The sequence below is a fragment of the Catharus ustulatus genome, chromosome 8 (genome assembly GCF_009819885.2).
Source record: "Catharus ustulatus isolate bCatUst1 chromosome 8, bCatUst1.pri.v2, whole genome shotgun sequence".
In the NCBI taxonomy this organism is placed as follows: domain Eukaryota; kingdom Metazoa; phylum Chordata; class Aves; order Passeriformes; family Turdidae; genus Catharus; species Catharus ustulatus.
Genome location: NC_046228.1, coordinates 27,964,808 through 27,984,455, shown reverse-complemented (window position 1 = coordinate 27,984,455; position 19,648 = coordinate 27,964,808). Strand labels below are relative to the sequence as shown.

At 39.5% G+C, this 19,648-nt stretch overlaps 1 protein-coding gene across 2 annotated transcripts in view; it reads right to left on the bottom strand.

Annotated features, from left to right (window-relative positions):
* GRID1 (glutamate ionotropic receptor delta type subunit 1) overlaps positions 1 to 19,648 on the bottom strand; it is a 488,806-nt gene that overhangs the window by 19,324 nt on the left and 449,834 nt on the right. Inside the window, exons 13-16 of one of the 2 annotated variants that reach the window (XM_033065524.2) lie at positions 12,815 to 13,010; positions 5,379 to 5,545; positions 3,849 to 4,089; positions 1,343 to 3,596 (exon numbers count right to left, since the gene is read on the bottom strand). In XM_033065524.2, coding sequence (XP_032921415.1) covers positions 3,507 to 3,596; positions 3,849 to 4,089; positions 5,379 to 5,545; positions 12,815 to 13,010 — 694 coding nt within the window. In that variant the 3' untranslated portion in view covers positions 1,343 to 3,506. Of the gene's footprint in view, positions 1 to 1,342; positions 3,597 to 3,848; positions 4,090 to 5,378; positions 5,546 to 12,814; positions 13,011 to 19,648 lie in introns of those variants that run through there. The other variant, XM_033065523.1, reaches the window with a different exon arrangement.

Below are 19,648 nucleotides of genomic sequence, written 5' to 3'. Positions count from 1 at the left end.
ATTTCACTATTCCTTGAAAGATAAAATTGTGAACCAATGGCAACATGGGGGAAAAAAAAAAAAAAGGAATTAATGTTTTTTTTCTTTTTTTTTTTTTGTGAGATTGAGTTTCTTCATATGCAAAAAAATGTAAAAAAAATTCTAATTGGAAGTGGTGTCCCCTTGACATAGCTCTTCCTATGAAGTCTACAAACGTAGATCAGATTAATATCAACATCTAAGTTATGTTGTCAGGTTTCAAAAGACAGGCTTCTGTTTGCCTCATAGCTAATACTACATTCTTCACACTCAATGTAATTAAGAGCCTGATTTATCCATGCAGACATCTGAGTCCTTGGACATCAATGTATTGGCTTAGCCTACCCTCCACAAAAGCCTAAGGAATACAAAGCGGAAAAAGAAAAGACAACAAACTGGCAAAAAGCCCCACCTTAATGGCAGCTGAAAACATTTCTCCAATGCCAGTGAAGGCAATGCACGTTTTTCTAGCTGCAGACTTCAAAGATCCTCAACATAAAAAATGAATCTCTAAAAAATGCTTTTTCTCTCTCTCCAGCAAGCAGCATGCCACCCAACCTTGTCATAGATCTCCCATAGTAGTTGCACATTCATCATCCCAACATTTCTTTTTTTTTGAGTTGGCAATTGTTGACATGATACAGCCAACCAAGTGGGTCATGCCAAAGTGAGAGTGCTACACAAGGGCTCCGTGAGCCAGGGCAACTCCTCGTTCAGTTCTGGTTCCACTATAATTTTTTCCAAGGGGATTTCTAAAGCTCCTAACAGGGTGAGGGTCACAGAAGCCAAATGTTGCCACCTTCTTTTTGCCACATAGGCAACACCAAAGTCTAATCCCAGACTGCAAGAAAATCTGCCTTTTGTGTGACCCTCCACAAGCTCTGCTTCACAGAAGACAGTGGCTGGGAGACATCCCAGTTCACACAATTTTTAGGTGATATCACAACACTTCTGTTTTGCCAAAGCATTCCCAAAAGCAGAAGAAAATCAGCAGCATAACTTGAGTTTGCAGCTCTTACTGAACTAATTACTTGGCTGGAGCACCAGATGCAGCTAAGAGGCAGCTTTTAATGTTCTGTGTATGCTACTTGTGCTGTAGCTCTGTCATTACAGCTCTTAGTGCAGAAATGCTGATTAAGACACAGTGCTAGAAATGAGCTATCCTGAACACACTCCTCCTGGAGACCAAGCTCTCCTTGTGCTTTTGGTCCCTTGTGCCAGGCTCAGCCACTGCTCCTGGCTCAAGCAGAGGAGCACCCAGGACTCCACACCCCCTTCAGCCCTTGATCCTGTCTTTGTCATAGCTTTGAAACTTGGTTCTTCTAAACACAGCAAAACCCCTCAACCTATATTCACCATCATTTCTGAAACTTAATTTCCTACCTTAATTGCAGTAGCCATCAGATGTCCCACTTCAATCCCTCCTCACTGGCAGTACATGAATAAAACATGTCAGGCCACTAATCTGCCGGGAAGTACTGCTACATTTGTTTACTAAATTAGTTGAGTGGATGTTGTGGCCGCTGTGACAAAAGCCTCCAGCCCCTGGTGTAGAGCAGGGCCAGAGCAATGTGGCCATGTGGCACATGTGGCCATTTGCCCAGGCAGAGAGTTCCTGAGGATCCTGCCTGTCCCTGGCTCGGGGCAGCTGTCACCCTTCCCTCCAGCTGCTCTGATCGACCCAGAGGTGCCTCTAGCTGCCTGCCTGTCATTGCACCAGCTGTCCCTCTCATGGGACCCTCATTCCATCCCACCCTGCCCGGCATACCCTCCCTACACCTTCCTCCAGCTGGCTCAGCCAGCGCTGTGCCCTCTCCCTGGGAACATGCACCTCCTCGTTCAGCCTTTACACCTGCCGTGCCAGGGCTCACTCTGCTTCCCCTCTCCTGGCAGTAACCCCATCACTGATCTTTCTGGAACCTGCCCATGCTGTGTTTAAGTTTAATTTGCCTCTAACCCAGCCTAGCTGTGCTCCAAGGGCAGGCCCAGCCCCACAGACAGTGATTTCCCCAAGCACAGCTCTACCATGGGAGTAACTTCATTTTACTTTGAAACACAGAGGGTTAAAAGTATTCTATGTTTGACAAAGAAACTGCCAAAGAACACTATAGAAGTACAAGAGCAACCTTGATCAAGAACACACTGGAAGGAAAGGGGAGGAGAAGGATGGGAAAGGGAGAAAAGATGGGATGGGGTAGGCACAGATATGCAATAATCCTTCTTAGTGTTATTAGAAAAATAAACAAGGGGATGGATGAAAAATAAAATATTTAAACTTGGGAAGACAGATCCTTTTTCAGCAATGGAAACTGAGTATTCAAAACTCCTTGCAATAAAAGAGAGATTATTTCACCTTAGATATATGAAACTGCCTTTAGGTCATATTCTCATCTCACTCTACAAAGATACACAACAGCAAGTCCCTGAGCGCAGAGAGAGGAACACACACACAGTACGGCCAGAGAGGTACTTGTGCACACAGCATGAGGACACCTTGGAAAGCATCCCTGCCTTGCCCTGCAGGATTTCAGTGTGCAGTGAAACACCCACTGCTGGGCTGCGGGCCTTCACAACACTAGTGTGGGGGCACCTTTGGAGTTACTGCAGGAGCAACATCTACAAGGCAGCAGGGAAAAATCATAGAACATGGAACTGTTTGGGTTGGAAGGGACCTTGAAAATCCCCAATTCCAACCCCTCTGCCAAAGGCAGAGATGCCATCCACTAGATCAGGTTGTCAGTTTGCCAAAATCGCTTACAGGTGGTAGGTATGTCAATTAGTCTACAGCTCCTGCAGCTTGAGAAAGAGAAATTAGAATTGGTGGTCTATGTACTATTTTCCAGCCGTAGTGTAGTATAGCAAGTAATAGCTCACTGCCATTATTTGCTTGTAACAAACATCTGTTCCAAGATGAATGTTCCTACAAATGCCTCAGTGTCTCCAAAATTGCAAGAGGTTAGTTTGTTAAACATTTAATCTATGAAAACAAACACAGGCTTTATACAAGACAGATCTGAGAACAGACTGATTATTCTACCTTAGCATTGCTAACTACTGCTGGCTGATGCATGGAAACTTCAAACCCAAGAACTCCTCAGATATAATTTCCTAGATAAAACATGCTATAATGAAGGTCAGCTTCCTCAGAGGCTCCTACTTTTAGAAATAAAACTGACTTCAAAAGAAAGGACACATTTAAACAGTGTCATGGCAATATGGCTTATTCAATTATTAACTAGCTGATTTATTTTTAATTGCTCGTGTACCTCTTCAAACTCAGCCTAGGTCAGCCATGAAGGAGAGCAGCTACCAGACATCTGGCAGCTGCAGAGCCTATGCAGGATGGACATGGATCTCCCAGCCAGTGGATGGGGGGTCAGACCAGAGAAAACATCAGCACAGATGGCACAGCCAGGTGCCTGTGACTGGCCTCCCCGTCACTCAGAGCAGAGTGGCCGAGGGCATGTTTCTGAACCACTCTCTTACCCCTAAAGGTGGTCTCTCCAGGTCAGGGCTGAGGCACATTGGTGGGGCAATGAGGGGAAGTTTGCACTGCTGCTGCCCATGCTGTATCTGCTCTACAAATAAATAGAGGACTTTAGTCTCCAGGGCTGTCAGTTTGGCACCTTCCACGTGCACAAAAGACACTTTTGTTGTTTGTTTTTATTTTCTTAGAAACAACCACCCAAAAAGTTATATGCAAAGCTTAGTATGGCAAATCAAAATAAATCAAATTTATTGCATGAGAGCACCTAAAATCCCAAAATTTCCACTTGCTCTCTCTTTTGTGTGTTCTACTTTTAATTGTGATAAGAATAAAAGTTATGGACCTCTTTCGGTGTTTCTTGATGACAACGGTTGCTGTTCCACCACAACTCCAATGCTGCCACCAAGCAAGCAAGAAGAAGGCCTATTGCTAAAATGCAGAAAACGCCTGCAAAACTGTGCAGCTTGAGTGCCTTCCCATCTGTCTGTGCATTGGTATGGCTATTCAGGTCACAACGTCCCATCCGTGGCCACCACTTCTGTTTAAGAACATCCAAATCTCCACTTTCTTGCAACTCTAGGATCCTGCAGAAATTTCAAAAGACAAGTATTATTTGCAATGATACTTTTTTACAGTTGTTGGTTTGTTTGTCTTTTCCTTATACTTCACAGCTCTTAAATCTACTACACAAAACTCCACCCCCCTCCACCACTAGAGTGTTGTATTCTTCATCTGAAATTCCCTTATACCAAGGTTTTTTCTACTCACAGCAGCAGGTAAACTCCACTGGATAACTTAAGGGAAAAAAGAGACTGTCAAAAATTCCACTTCAATGCAAACAGCATTTCCAAGGGAAATCACCACTGTTAGTTATGCCTGGTCTGGCTACATTCAGCTGCAGCAGCTGGTCCCACTAGTGAAATGCTCAACCCACTCCACTGCTACTCTCCTACAGTAATTCCAAAAATATGTGAGGCTAAACATGCTACTGTCTGTGCACCACTTAGTACAAATCTGCTTAAGCAGCGACCAACTCATTTACTTTAGCAGATGTAGTTTATTCAAAAGGATTTTACTTCAATGCTGTTACTTAATGCCTGAATTACTGTGTTAACAGTTGCTAATTAATCATTGTTTTGTCTCTTGTGAAGTGTCCCTTCTCTGCATGAATGATTCATTTTGGATTTGGTTTGGTAACTGTTTTAGCTGTTTACTAACAATCTTTTCTCTTGAGGCAGCTTTGTCTCTAGTTATGCAGCTGGAGTTTTGCCCCTTTTTATAAAGGAGGAGCAAGATGAGGCAATCTTGCTTCAGCTCCCTGCCTGGAGCAGGGCACTCACTCACCTTTTGCTAAGGACACACATGCCTGCACAACTGTGTGTCTTTGTTTCGGGGTACATATTCACATGGACAAGAGATATCCAGCTGATAGCTCAGAGATCATAGTTTATAGTCTCCTGGTCTCATCAGTCCCATGCAATTCTCTGCAATTCTTGTTTCCCTGCACCACTGTGACCTGTCCCTCCACCCTAAAGGATAATGCAGGGTGCAGGGAGCAATACACTGCTTCAGAGCCTGAAGAATGTGGTATGAACTCAAGATCTCTCTTCAGTCTCTCCTCTACCTCACACCGAGCTGTGAGGACATCAGTCCTCTCTGTCAGAGGCAGTGCTGCCTGAAGGTGTGAGGCCACACGTCACCTCCAGTCCCCTCCTCCCAAACCAGATGCACATGGAGCAGCTTTGTTGGAGCCTGAACTCATAACCTATCTGCTGTCATGTATTCACTGCTCTTTATTAATTAAATGCCAAAATTAATGTGAACGTTTGCTGGCTATAGAGAGATCCTATAAAAGAAGCTTTGTTTCAGTTACCTCTGGGAGAAGAGATCTCTGTAGGGACTTCCATGCTGGAGTGCTATCCCATATCCTTTGCTGCTGATGCTGTTTCCAATGACTGTCACAGAGCATTCATCATCTGTCAGTGCAGCATATTCCACCACTGTCACATCCCACAGGAAAGCATAATTTCCTTTCTTTGCCTGCAAATGCAACATGAACACAACACAGTCTAAACTAAATTGCATTTCTAGATAGGACAAAACCTAAGCCAGCAAACAAATCCAGATCTTGTCACTATTCCTTGGTGGTCTTTCATTAGGTCACAGTTTACATGTAGACCTTCAGTAACTCAATACATTTCTAACAGTCTTCTCTCCTAGCAGGACCTCACCTACTTCAAACCTTGCTAAAATATCTTCCTTTTTTCAGTATGCACATAGGATAAAACAGCCAACTATAACTGTAGGTAAGGCTTATGTAACAGGTTATTAATTATAAATGAAAGCTATTGCTTTAGATGATGAAATTTGATGCATGTTTTGTAGGAGGCATGGAATGTGACTGGTTCCATGCATTTATGTCTAAGACTGGCACAGTATGAGCATTAAATGATGAGCATCACAGGCACCAAAATTGTAATTTTGCAGCTTTGCTCATATAAACATGTAAATAAACAAATTTCCCTTGGAAGTAAACACAGCTCTTCTGAGAGCTATGTTAGTCCTGTAACAAAAGGCATGCATTGAGCTGAAAGAGTTCCCTCTTTTCTTCACAGGTAAGAAGATTCACAAGCATCTACTACTGTCTCAGTTTTGGGATAAATATTGTTTCGTTCTAACACACAACCATGCAGATATCCTTAAATATCACTTTTAATTGGGACTGAAACCAGGGACTGCACACAGTATATATAATGAATGTTAATCACCTTACTTAACACAAGATGTAAGAAACATATTTGGATAGGGATTCAGTAAAGTAAAATAAAACATCATTTTTTGGTTAAAGTAACCATTGGTTGCCTAATATATTTAAGTATCTGAAGTCCTGTGTGTATTTCTTTATGGGAACTGATTCACAAAGCTCCCCTAGTAAATGGCTACGGTTTTGGCACAGAATTTGTTCATCCTTCTGCATGATTTCAGTTCTTTTCTAAGCTCAGTTTTGAATTCACCTGTAAGTTTGTAAGACTCCATCAGTTATTTCATTACCCTGGATTCCTCAGTTGAGCAAGTAAGATAATTTACTTCACCATGGTTTGACATAAACCATACCTTTCTGAAGTCCCTTACAGTTGCTTACACATGATAATAAATCAAATGGGTGAAGTATGTTCTAGGAGGCAGAATTCAGGGAAACAAAGATTAAAATTATGTTGCCTAGACTTCTTGCAAGGCACTTGCTGCAATCCACCTCTTTTGCCTGATTCCCTTGTACTTGCATTGAGGCAATCAAAGATCCACAAACTCATTTGCTTTTGGGTTAAAACAGTAGAAATGCTATATCCTTTCTCTTTGGTAAGATTTGAAGGAGTCTGTACATTGAACCCTTGGAAAATATTATTTTTATTACTCAGCCACATTGTGTTCCATGGTAAATAATAATACATAGGACTTTGCTACCTATGATATGAAACTGTTAGCATTAAAAATATGTCCTTAGGGGATAAAACCCAGCATCACTTGTTACTGTACACAGAATTTATTCAAAATCCATTATATGAGAGAACAAAAGTCCTGCCTGATGGATATACAGAAATCAGACATCCCAGAAAGATTTGGCCTATGTCACTAAGGTAAAATGTATTTCACATTTCTCTGGTTTTTTTTGTTGGTTGGTTAAATTTTTGTCTTCTGTTTTTTGTTGTTGTTTTGTTTGGTTGAGGTTGGCTTTGGTTTTGGGGGTTTTTTTTGTTTTATTTTGAGGTCTTGGGGTTGGTTTTTTTGTTGATTTTTTTGGGGTTCTTTCGGTAGTTTGTTCAGTTTAAAGAGCTGTATTTATCTTCTTTCAGAACTGGTCAGTAAACCATCTTTTCAAATTTACAATTTAGAAAAGAACACTGACAACACAATACATTCCTTATCTCTTAGTAATACTTGGGGAACACAATGTTCCTCAAATATTTGACTTCTATTGCAATGCACTGGCTAAAGAAAAAAACCAAAAACATTATTGATTCTACTTTTCAGTCCTCAGATTTCTGTATGTTACCTTATATACAAGCACTTTGTACACTGACTTTCAATGCTGGACAGCAGAACTTATGTAAAGGTCTACTTCTCATGTGTTTGTAATGCCACTATCCTAAATCCCATCCTGCAACTGTAAATGGCCAATAAACCAAGTCTTCCAGATCCTTTCACATCTATTTTTCATATTTTTAATGACATGTATCAGTCTATCCAATGTCATCACATTTGCAGAGCATTATTTCTCTGACAGCCTGATCATTTCAGCATAATCAGAAATCTGACTTTTAAACTCTTGGTTGTGCACATATCTCAACTCTCAGAAATCCTGGGTACAAGGCTGTGTCCCCTCCCTCTCTGATTGCCAAAACCAGAATCTCCAAATATCCCTTTTCCCTAAGGGAAGACTTAGTTCTTTCCAAACTTCTTCCACTTGTGAAATTTTCTCCCCTGAAGAGTGAAGACCTCATACTATTAGTGTGTTTGCTGTGGAAAGTTTTCTTGTAACAAAATGTTTATTTGCTGTCTAAATTCGGCATCCTTCACTTCCCTGTGAATATCTGTTGTGACAGCTAAGCAGTATCATTTGTTCAATTTAAGGAAAAGCTGTCAAACTTTGAAAAACATATGTACAAGATACATAAGTGCACACATACATGTGTGTTTGAAGTAGGCTGACTTTTTATATACCTTCACTAGGCAAGCAGTAAAAGCCAAATAAAATCAAACTGACATTTATTTTCAATGAAAAATCAACCTCAAATTTTAAATGTAGTTAAAATTTTTTCTTTATTTCTTTTTTTCTTTCTCTTCTTTTTTTGTTATCAATGAAAGACTCCATGTGTGCACATTTGCCTGCCCCTTAACTTCCAGGCCATGAATGCAGGAAGACTGGCAAAAGGGTCTGTGGCAAATGCCAGCTGAGAATAGGGGAAATAGCTTGAATAAAAAAATGACTGAAATAAACAGAGAATAATGAGCTCAAATTTACACTTTAGTCTTCTAATGGTACTGCATATTTTGCTCCTTTGCTACGGCCTTACTGTGACTCTCAGCACACAGCCATGCTGCACAACAAAACAAAAACCTCTGCAGGCTGCACAAACTTTCAAAAACATCTTTATCAGAAAGTCAGCTAAAGCAGCACTCATTTATTCCACCCAAGTAGAACAACTACTTTGGCTTACACCAAGGACACCAGATTTATCTTTGGTTTAAGAGATATAAGAAAATAGATTTAAGAAAGAAGGACCCCTTGGGCAAAAGTTACATTAAAAAATATTTCTTCTTCACAATCCTAAAAAAATTAAAAGGCCAAAGAAGATTGCTTCCTAGACAAGACAAGGACCACAAAGAAAACAGTGCTCCAGGAAAGCAGTAAACAACCCCATAATGTCACTCTTCAGCATGGATGGAGATAGAGGAATGTTTTCCAAAGAGTCCTGGCTTCCTGATGGTTAAACAATGTTGCTTCAAAGAAAGCATGATAAGAAATATTAATAACATGAAAAAAGATTGATTCCAGATTAATCACTGATACATCTGTGATTTATCTGAAACGTATGAAGAAGCTATCATACTTAAGACAGAAGTGCCAGAATAATGAAAAATTCATCATTAATTTACTGCCAGAACAAAGTGTCACTGTAGCTGATCCCATTTTATGGCTGGTACCACAGAAATATCAAAAAGTGACCTTTACATTGGCATTACTGGAGTAGTTCAAAAACACAGTTGGATAACATTTATTATCTATAAAAAAGTGCTTTAAGAGAAGCAACACAGTTCTAATAAAAAAGAAAAACATGCCATTTAATCCTGTTGAAATGTTTTAAACATTAAAATAATTAAGGAACCACTACAGGATACAATAGATTCAGGTCGAAGGAAGCATTTGCTTTTGCTTCAAAGGCTGATGGATCAAGAAATGGAGGAATTTATGAAGCTCTATGACAGCAATCACAATCCACAATATAAAATTCATTGTGGACAAAGTTTTTTAAAAATTGTATTAAATGAACTTTTTAATTACTTCTACTCTCAATATGAGAATGAAGAGAGAAGATAGCTCTGATTTAATGCTCAGTGATCATTAAGGAAGCAAAAAAGAGAAGGAATAAATTCTTGCTGTGCCATTGCCTAAATCAATGATGCATTCTCATTTTGTGCTCTACTTGGTTTTGATCGCTTCTGTTTAAAAGTGATACACAGGAAGAAAAGAAACAATTCAGAGAAAATTTGGGACCAAATTGATTAGACAGGGGAACAAACAATCTCAACCAAAGCAAGGCATTATAAAATGCAGTAATGACTTTAATTCTCCTATCTGTATATATAGCAGATGCAGGATCACACGGGGATCACATTGTTTCATTCTTTCAAAGCAAAAATGGGAGGTCCCAAAGGAAATAAAAACCATTTATTACATATGTTGGTGCAATCAACAATTACCCTGATTGCCAGTGGATGTAAGGCAAACAGTTCACTGAGATCCTGGCTGCAGAAACTTTCCTGATACAACATTAGTCAGTCCTCATCTGTGATAGTCCCAGACAACTCAAAGTGGCAAAACAGCATTTCAATGAACTGGTGGTTTCTGCTCCTGTGCTGTACAGAGGTACTGCTGAATAGGAAGAGGTTTTCCATCTTCAATGACCACTTTCAACTACCCTGGGAATACAGCAAAAGCAATCTACCCTCCACCACCCTCGGCTCTCAAGAGTTCTGTCACTTCTGTGACACTGAAGTGCATTCCTGCCTTTTCTGCGGCTCTCCCAGTGCTGCAAAAGCTGTGCCTTGCCCATGGGACGTGGTCACCGTGGCTGCAGGGACCCTGCTGTGTCTGAAGAGACATCTCTGCTGTGGCAGCCAAGCATCATGAAAGCTCGCATTGTTCTCTTCCACTGCCATCCCTTTGTTTTCAGACAGTCAGAGGGAGTAGGAAAATCTCCGTGAAATGGAGAAAGATAAATGGAATAGACACAAACACCAAAATACCTGTCTGGGGTATAAATAACCAGCATTCCTTCTTTTGCACTGAAGTGGCATTGCTTTGTTTGTAACTGCAGCTGAGCTGTGATACTGTCTGAAGAAAATGGAAAGGAGAAGGAGGGAAGAAAGAATAGTAGTGATTTTTTTTCTTTTTTTGCATTGTGTCAGGCAAGTCCTCATTCAGAAAAATGTTTTATGAATCTCTTTATGCTGGAGAGATTTAGAGTCCCCATTTCCTATGAAACACATTTGTAAGGCACATTTACATCTCTTTCATGCAGCAGTATGTGTTTATGGATGGAAACTCTCATTTCCTTGGCTGACATCTATTCTGCTTTAGAAAAAAATCCCAGAATTTCTAGCCATAATACCTGACATAGATAACTTGCCTGTTTATTCAGAGAGTTCAATGAGCTAGGAAGAGCAACACTTACACTATAAACACAATAGTTTAGTTGACAATGTTATTAAATATTAATGCCAATTTATGTAGGTGTCTAATCAAACATCTGCTTCGGTCATCTTTGGGGACAGAAGTAAAATTTAGTTGTTGTTGACATTAATTGAATGAGCTGATCTAGTTATATAAAAATCACTCTACAACACTGAAATCAAACTTAGTATGAAAAGTTATTATCACATAGATAGGATGGAGCTGCCAGCTCCATACAGACAATATAATTGGTATTCTCAACTGCCTGCCAATCTACAGTTACATTTCTGGCTTAGTAAATGTAGCTTTCATAAATGGCAGCATGCACTAGGATTACAGAATAAAAGTATTTACAATTTCATGGATAAAGAACATCCACTGCCATAAGAAAAAAGAAAAGTAAAATACGGTATATTTTTTCTAAGGTAAACTGTTTTATTATTGGCTTAAATGCTAGGGTACATAGGAAAGTATTTAATGTCTCTATTTCGCCTCTAAATGCTACCAAAACATCTCAAAAGAGGCCTCATTTTCATAAAGTGCTGAGCAGATTAAGAAAATGAAAAACAACCACTGCAGACTTTGCTATTGCCAGAGCCCTACCCAAGGAAGGGAGGATTTTTGAGCTGAGGGCAGAAGGCTTTGGGGAAGCTCATCTGAGGGATGGGCAGGGTGAACCCAAACTTTTGACTGAATACTCTATGCTAAGACATGAGAGTGTCCACATAAAGATTTTGTCCAAAAGTTGAGCAAAGAGCTGGGAATCTTTTGCTAAAGGAATTTGAATTGGTAAATGGGATGGCTTGCGTTACTTGTGTTCACCCTCCTCACGGCACTGTAAAAAGAGTAGATTTTGGATACTGTCCCTCTGACTGTTCAGAAAAGGCTTCAAAACCTCAAAATAGAAAAAGGAAATGCAAGTCAAAACCATTTTATTATGTCCCATGCACAAAAGAATAAAGAACTAATAAACCAGTGTTTCACTGACAAGAGTACCTCTGATCAAACATTCACTATGGTAATAAAAACTGCTAACTTCTTTTAGGAAAAAAATCAATTGACAGATGAAGAGGACACTTTTCACTAAAGGAGCAGCACATCAAGGCTTTCAGCACATCTGCATCCCTTCGTGTAATGTACTCCTGGACATGTGTTTGATGTAAGGTACTGCCTGTTTTTGTTGAGATTCAAGATGAGGAGCAGTGGGGAGAGAGAGGGCATTTGTAATGACCAATACTCTTTATCACAGGACTCAGAACAAAGATGCAGCATCCTAAGCTGTTACACATCAGTCCTTGAATCCCACATTAATCCTCTGTTCCACCAAAAAAGGCGTAGTTTTATCTGAGAGAAATAGCATTTTGGTAAAACACAGTGTCATGTGAATGCATTTTTCAAAATCTGGAATAAACAAAGAAAAATCTCACATTAAATTTCTGTTTTAAAAGAAATAAGTATGCATTCTGTGGTTCCCTTAATTCTTACTCATGTTTTCAATCATGAACTCAGAAAAAAGAAAACAAACTCACATGAGCAAAGGTCAGGAGTCACTTCTGGGTAATGTAAAGAATTACATCCAAAAAGGCATAATCAAGGCTCCCATGAAACTGAGAAACTTTATGACCAGATCTAAGGACTTACACACTGAAGACTTAGGCAGAGCTGAAGTACTTAAATTCAGAATAATGGCACCAAAATATGATTCTTATAAGCTATCGAGGTACTAAATGTTACTTTCTATAGGAATTTAGGGGGGGTTTAAATGACTGCAATTTCTTCCCTGTGACTTAACATTAACTCCATAGAAACAACATTGATACAGAAATTAAATGAAAACCTCTGTGATCCAGTCTTACCTTCCTGATGCCTTCAGAAGGGTTTGATACGCAATTATCTGCCCCATTATTCTTACTGATAGTCCTCCACAGTTCAGCAAATGTGTTATCCTGCTCCAAAGGGTTGGTCCCTTTTGCTTTAAAGTATTCATACACTGCTGAGTCCCTGACTGTACCATAAGATATATCCATTTGTTTGGACAGATCCTGAAATGTTCTGAAATTCAAGCGATATTGAGAAATTAGTATTATGTAGCACATTAGCAAGATTTCACTAATTAAATGGTTTCTTTCTATAGCTGTCATTCATCAGGAAGCACTTACCCTCAGCAAGTAACATTTCCACATTTCATTCCTCATCGTAAAGAAAAACCAAGTAGCTATTTAATTGTACTGAGATAATATGAATTTAACTACACCCAAGCTGTGTTTCACCCCAGATAACACTCATGTTGAATATGTCACCAAGATTGCACAAGAATATAACATGATAAAGACTTACCTGAACACAGGAAAAACTCAGATAATCAATATAAACTTCCAGCCCCATCAACTTCACCAGAAATACCTCACAGAATTCAGTGGAATTAGTTTGCAGTTATACCAATGCTCCATCTGACCCCAAATCAATATGACTGTTTTAAACAAACAAATAAAATCTTGCTTCCAATTTCTACTAAGTCTCTCTTGCTCTCTCTTTTCACAGCCTCTAGTAAAACAGGCATTTTTCATTCACACAGAGGCCTAACTTTCATTTACTCATCATACACCATTCTGGAAGTGTAAATGGGCCTCACCCTGAGTGGCTGTGAATGCACAATTTATTTTCAAATTGTACAGAATGTAATTCACTCCTGTTTTACAGCCTGTTCTGCACTGGAAGGTGTAAATCACTGCCTGCATCAACGAAAACCAGCCCAAGCCTCCAAACATTTAAGGTGGCATCACTGCCATCAGAAGCAATATCCTGGCTGTTTTCCCTCTCTCAGAGGCTCATTCCCATTCCTGTGCCTCCTCCTTTGCCATCAAGTATCACCTCTGTGCAGTGCCACCACTTTTTCATCTGAACATACAAAGGTGCAACACACATTCGACCAGTGACAACCACACACAGCAGCAGGGACCAAACTGAATCTCATCAATAATGGCTTATTTTCATTAAAATGACTTCACATATTAACAACATGCTTCTGATATTCCTTGACCTCAGTTAAACTAAAATAACCCTCCCTGCCACACCCCATTTCTTTTTCCCCAAAAACAATTTTTCAGAAACAAAAACTTCCTGATCAACAAATCTGAAAGGACCACTCTTGCCACTTCCCCCACACCTCCAGCTCCTGGAGCCACAAAAGCAGAACACTTTGGCTTGCAGCTTGTGCAGATTTCTTCAGAATGCTCCTGAGGAGTCTTCCCTTGGCCCATGAGCCAAAGCTGTTTTCCACAGCTGAAGACTTGTCATATACAATATTTTCCTGCCACCCTCTTCTTCCCTGTTTCACTGGGGAGATGCCACTGCTGACACATCACTATGCCTGTAAGGTTCCCTGCTACACTATTTAAAGCAAAGCAATCTGGGCAAATACTCAATGCCACATAAAAAATACGTAGAAAGCTCTTCCCTCTTCTCCTTCCCATCACCCCAGGCCTCCCAAGTTTAGCTGCAAAAGGTGCCCTTCTCTGGGACTCCTAGTGTGGCAGCCCTGTCCCCAGGCTGGAGCTGCCTCTCAGCACACCCCCGCCCCAAACTCACAGCTGCTCCACACAGTTTAAGGGGTTTAAGTTCTTAAATTGTGTTAAGGACTTTTTATCATTTTAAGCTGTTAAGCAGCTTTAAGTAAGACTGTGTGAACAGTTTCTCTCTATATACATTGCACACTTGTGGATTTGGGCTAACTCTAAGAGTTCCACCAAACCTCAAACCCCCTATTATTTCCCAAGCTCTGTATATGGCAACAAATAAAGCACAAAACAAGCATCCTGGAGGTTGTTGGGAATTCAAAATGCTAATGAAAAATGGCAGAATTTTTTCAGATTTTATTTCTTTCTATAACGATCCTGAAAGCTCTGTTCTGCTCCCCTAAATGTTTCCTGTATATTCTGTGGAACCATTTTTCATCCAGTCTTGATCTACATGATTACATGCTGCATTTAGTTCTGTCTTCACTTTTTAAAGTAAGTTTCATGATATCCCAAGGAATTGCTTAACCCCCAGGAATGGATGATTTGGCTGTTAAAAGACACATTTCTGCCTATAGAGCAAAGAAAGGTACTCAATATACATAGGAGGCTCTTCTGTGGCAGCCCTTACCCACAACTTTACAAATGCCTACTGCTGATACCACTATTCTGTTTGAAAGTTTGAACATGAGGGTTTGGATAGTTAAAAAAATAATTAAACTTGCAATTTTAATATTATCAGTATTTTCTCTTTTCCTTTACTGCCATGGAAGCTTTTACTCAGAAATGTGCATTTTGTTTTAGCTAAATTGCACTTTACTGACAATCAGTACTGCACAAAAGCACAGTACATGTTGCTTTATGAGCAGCACAGTTTGTTCAGTTCTCCAAGCATCACAGGGCAGAGAGAGCAAATCTGGGGTTTACATCAAGCTCTTGCAATAAATAGACAAGCACACAGGTGGCAGGGAGGGAAGCACAGCATTGGTCTGGGTGTGGGAGTAAGGTAACCCCTTTAGCTGGCACCATTTCCTTGCAACAGAAAATGTGGAGTATTGTGTGTCCTAAGGATTTCTTGCAGTGCACTGATTGATATTTTGGGCCACTTAGCCAAAAATCTACCCCAGAAATAATCCTGACAGGGAGTGGTCTCAGCCAAAGTTCTTACTCTGTATAAAAGATATCTCTGCTGTATCTCTGCACTGAAAGTGGAGGTGATGCTCAGCACCTCCATGGCTAGAGAAGTGGTCAAAAGATACGGGCATGGTGGGCATGGGCACATAAATAAATGATGCTCAGGGGAGATGAGTTATCTCCTACTTTTTATGGGATGAAGTAAGATAATCACAAGGGTAGGTTTTAAACGCCGTTATTTTAACTCCCTAAAATTTGCCTTTGCCAGACAAAATCAGTCACTGCTACATCTCAGATACTGAATGTATCTTACAGTTTTGTCATTCTCTAAAGACAGCTGCTGTCACTACTCTTAAGCTTTATTTGTGCAACCAGCTGTTAGCTGGACCCATCTCCTTTAGCCACTCAAATTCTTGTCTCACTTTCCTATGGCAAAGATTTCATGCATTTTATATACAGAATTATTTGCAACAAAGATGTGCAGCATAACAAGATGCCCCATTAACCTTACCACCCCAGTTACTGGATCTCACAAGCCATTAAAGTCTCTTTGAAAGTGTGATTAAAGATAAAGCCAGTAAAGCAGAAAAAGCCAATGTCCCTCACTTCCAGTTACAGGAGCACAACTTCAATTTGTAAACACATCCACGGTGTGATTGCTGTAATTGACAAGCACATGTAAACCAACTGATTTAAGTAAATGTATCTGCAGTCAATCTAAAGAAAAATGTTGTCTTTTATATCTGTATTACCAGCCAAAATATGTAATGCCCATATTTATGCCTGCTAGATGAACGCAACAACTGATACATATTCCGAGTGGAATTACAATTACTTCATGCAGTCAGCTGAAGACTGGGCTCTGTGCTTGTTTTGTTTGTTAGAAACTTATTTAAATAAAACAAATGCTGCAGATGACACAGGCAACAGCACTATTAGCATTTATAATTAGACCACTAGAAGTAATGGCCAGATTAAAAATACTGGTTAAGGTACACTTTTTGGAGATGTTCTCTTACTTGTAAAAGCCTTGTGTAGCTGTAGATACACAAACTAAAAATATGCTGCCAGTATGGATTTATTTTACTCTGTTGCAGCTATATACCCAAGATTTCTGGATGAATAATAAGTGACAGACTAAACTTGACACCAGGTGCTTTGAGGTAACTGCTGATCAATTAACTCAGCTGGAGGCACCTGGATCATCAGATATGATCAAAGTACTTTTCAAAAGAAAAACATAATCGTGTCATTAAAAAGAAAAAAAGGAAAAAAAAAAAGGTGGATTTTTTTTTTGTAGTGACCCTGAGATTTTTGCTCAATGCATCAGAATATTCTAGGTGATAGCTGCCAACAAGATAAAGTGGCCTAGAGCTGATGAGACTTTTTAAACTGCTCTGCCTAAATGAAGTCTTAAAAATGCATACATAAAATGTATAGTACAAGTACTAAATTTCTATCTTTAAATGCCTTGAGGCTAATTTATTTTCTTTTAAACCTTTTTTTCTTCAAAAGTTAGGAATTCATTAATTCATTACATCTACAGAATCAAATATAAGTGCAGTTCCTAACAAGAACTGTTTTCTCCACACAATTATGTGAGAGGGAAATATGTGTTTTATGCATTGGGGAAAGAGTAAACTTCAAAGTAAAAATAGAAGTATCTGAACTGATTTGACAAGCTTACACCACCATTCTAAGCCTAAGAAACAGCTATGAGCTGAAACCTAGAACATAAGCCTATCTGAAAGGAGATTTATTGGATAAAGTTATACCCAGTGGAAAGCAATGAGTTGAAAGAGAATTTTGCCTACTGTGAACTGCAGAAAAGTGCAGAATTTTGAGACCTCAAATTGCTGAGAACTCCTCCCTCCAAGGGAGAATTTTCTGTGACAATGAGGACAAATAAGAAAATGGCATTAGGTGTTGTTGACCTCATCAATCCACCCACTGAGAGATGAACGTGGAAGCCAAGCAAGCATTGCCAGATCAGATTCTCATTTGTAGATGTGTCCCAAGAGAAAAGTCTGCAAAGCTGAATCAAGGCTGAAGTGGAACTGCAGCGGTACAGACAGTGTCTACATGAGTATATCTTACCATTCAGAACCTCAGTCCTGATCTGAGTCCTGATTAATTTTTATATCCATTTATGAATGTGCAAGGCAAAGGATTTGAGCCTCAGTCCATTGTTCACAAATGAACAATCTTTGGAACTCCAGTATTAAGTAAAATGTGTAAGTGGGTAGGGTAAAGCTTATCTTCAGACATCCGAAACTGAGTTCAAACTATCACAAAAAGACATTCTGTAGAGCTGGTCTACTCAAGTTGAACAGTTTAACTGGCTGAAGAGCTGAAAAAAAATTCCCTCTGTTATGGATATAAAATACCACTAGGGGATGATAGTCTCATTGACTCATAGACTTGCATGGAGAGTTTCACTGTGTTGCCAAATGCAAGTTTGAAAAGCAAAAGCCCACTTGAAAATGGAAGAGAATAGCAGTTAGTGTCTCTTAACATTATTGCAACAGATATTTAATGAGCCTTCAGCTGTACAAGAAAGAGGGATATATTGGCTGAACAATGAGGTAACATATGAATTGGTCTATCTTTAGCACCTACAAGTCTAAAAGATAAATATACTTTTTTTAAAAAAAAAATGATGACATATTTTGGTAGATTTTCAATGTTTGTTCCAGGTACATATAGGAAAACTAAAAGATGGGTTACTTTAAAGATTTTTCTTAGTGGGGCTGTTCAAGCTATCCTTAGAATGGCATTACCCTTAGTACAGAGAATTAAAATTAAAACAAGTTTGTCTCCACTTCTTATAACCTTAGGCTTCAGAAGAACTGGGTCTGTGATTTTAATTTGGGCATCTTGGATTTTCTTTGAAATTATGAACAATTAAACTGAGCTCTTAAATCAATCCTTAAATTGTCAACTTCTCTATAGTGATGTGATCAAATTCTGCATTGTTTCATTTTACTTCAAGCCACTTTAAATGCTCTTAATTCTGTCTCAGTGCAGTGATGTGCACAGCAACAGGTTTCTTCATCTAATACTCTAAGCAAAATTTTAACATTAGCAACAGAGGTAGTCCAGTAGAGATCAGCAGCAGTACTTGCATGCTTAGGATACATTTTTCTGGGTCAAGTCCTTCACCAGCAAACATATACTGCTTTATAATTAATATAAAATTCATTTTATCTGCTCTCCATGAAAAATACCATCCACTTTAAACAAAAGCCTTATCAGAAAAAGCCTCGTGGGAGCTTCTACAAGGAAAGCTGTAAGTATTGACAGATTAAACTATACTGAATCAGTGGAGTTGCAGCCTTTCACACCAGGACTGAAGCTTTCCAAATCACAGCAGGAGACAAACAGTGCAGACAGTCAGGGCTGTGTCTGCTCTTGTCCTCACCAGTGGGGCAGGAACAGCTGCTACACAGGATTTCAAAGAAGCAGGGACTTTCCTCCAGTGGCAACACCAATCAATTGACATGTGTCACAGAACACGTTGCCATGTCAACAACCTACTCTTCCTATAGTTAAAACAAGTAGTGATTGAACTCCTCAGCAGGCAATGGCACTGCAGCAGCTTTTTTCATTATTATAATGGTCACTGCTGCCAGTGTGGTGGCATCTCTGAGATTCTGATTGGATTGGGAGTCACTGCCCTAAATTAGGTGCAAGCAAAAGTAAAATGTAACATTCTGTTGTAGGGAGAGGATGCTAAAGCCTGCTTTATTTCTGTCCCAGGATGAAGGGCTTTGCTACACATCCTGCATGCCATGTGTGATGGCAACAGTTCTGTCACCCACCCAGTGCAGCATCAGGACCCTCTCTTCTACTGCCCCAAAGAAACTTCTTTCATAGGCTAACAAGCAGACTCAATACACAGAGCAGTACTGCTGAGATCAATGAAACTAGTCATGCACACAAAAATACAAACGGTAAGAAAAATGGAAAACAAAATAGCCAAATAATAGATATAAAAACACTAAACTTGTATATCCTCCAAACTGATTCATTTCTTTCAAA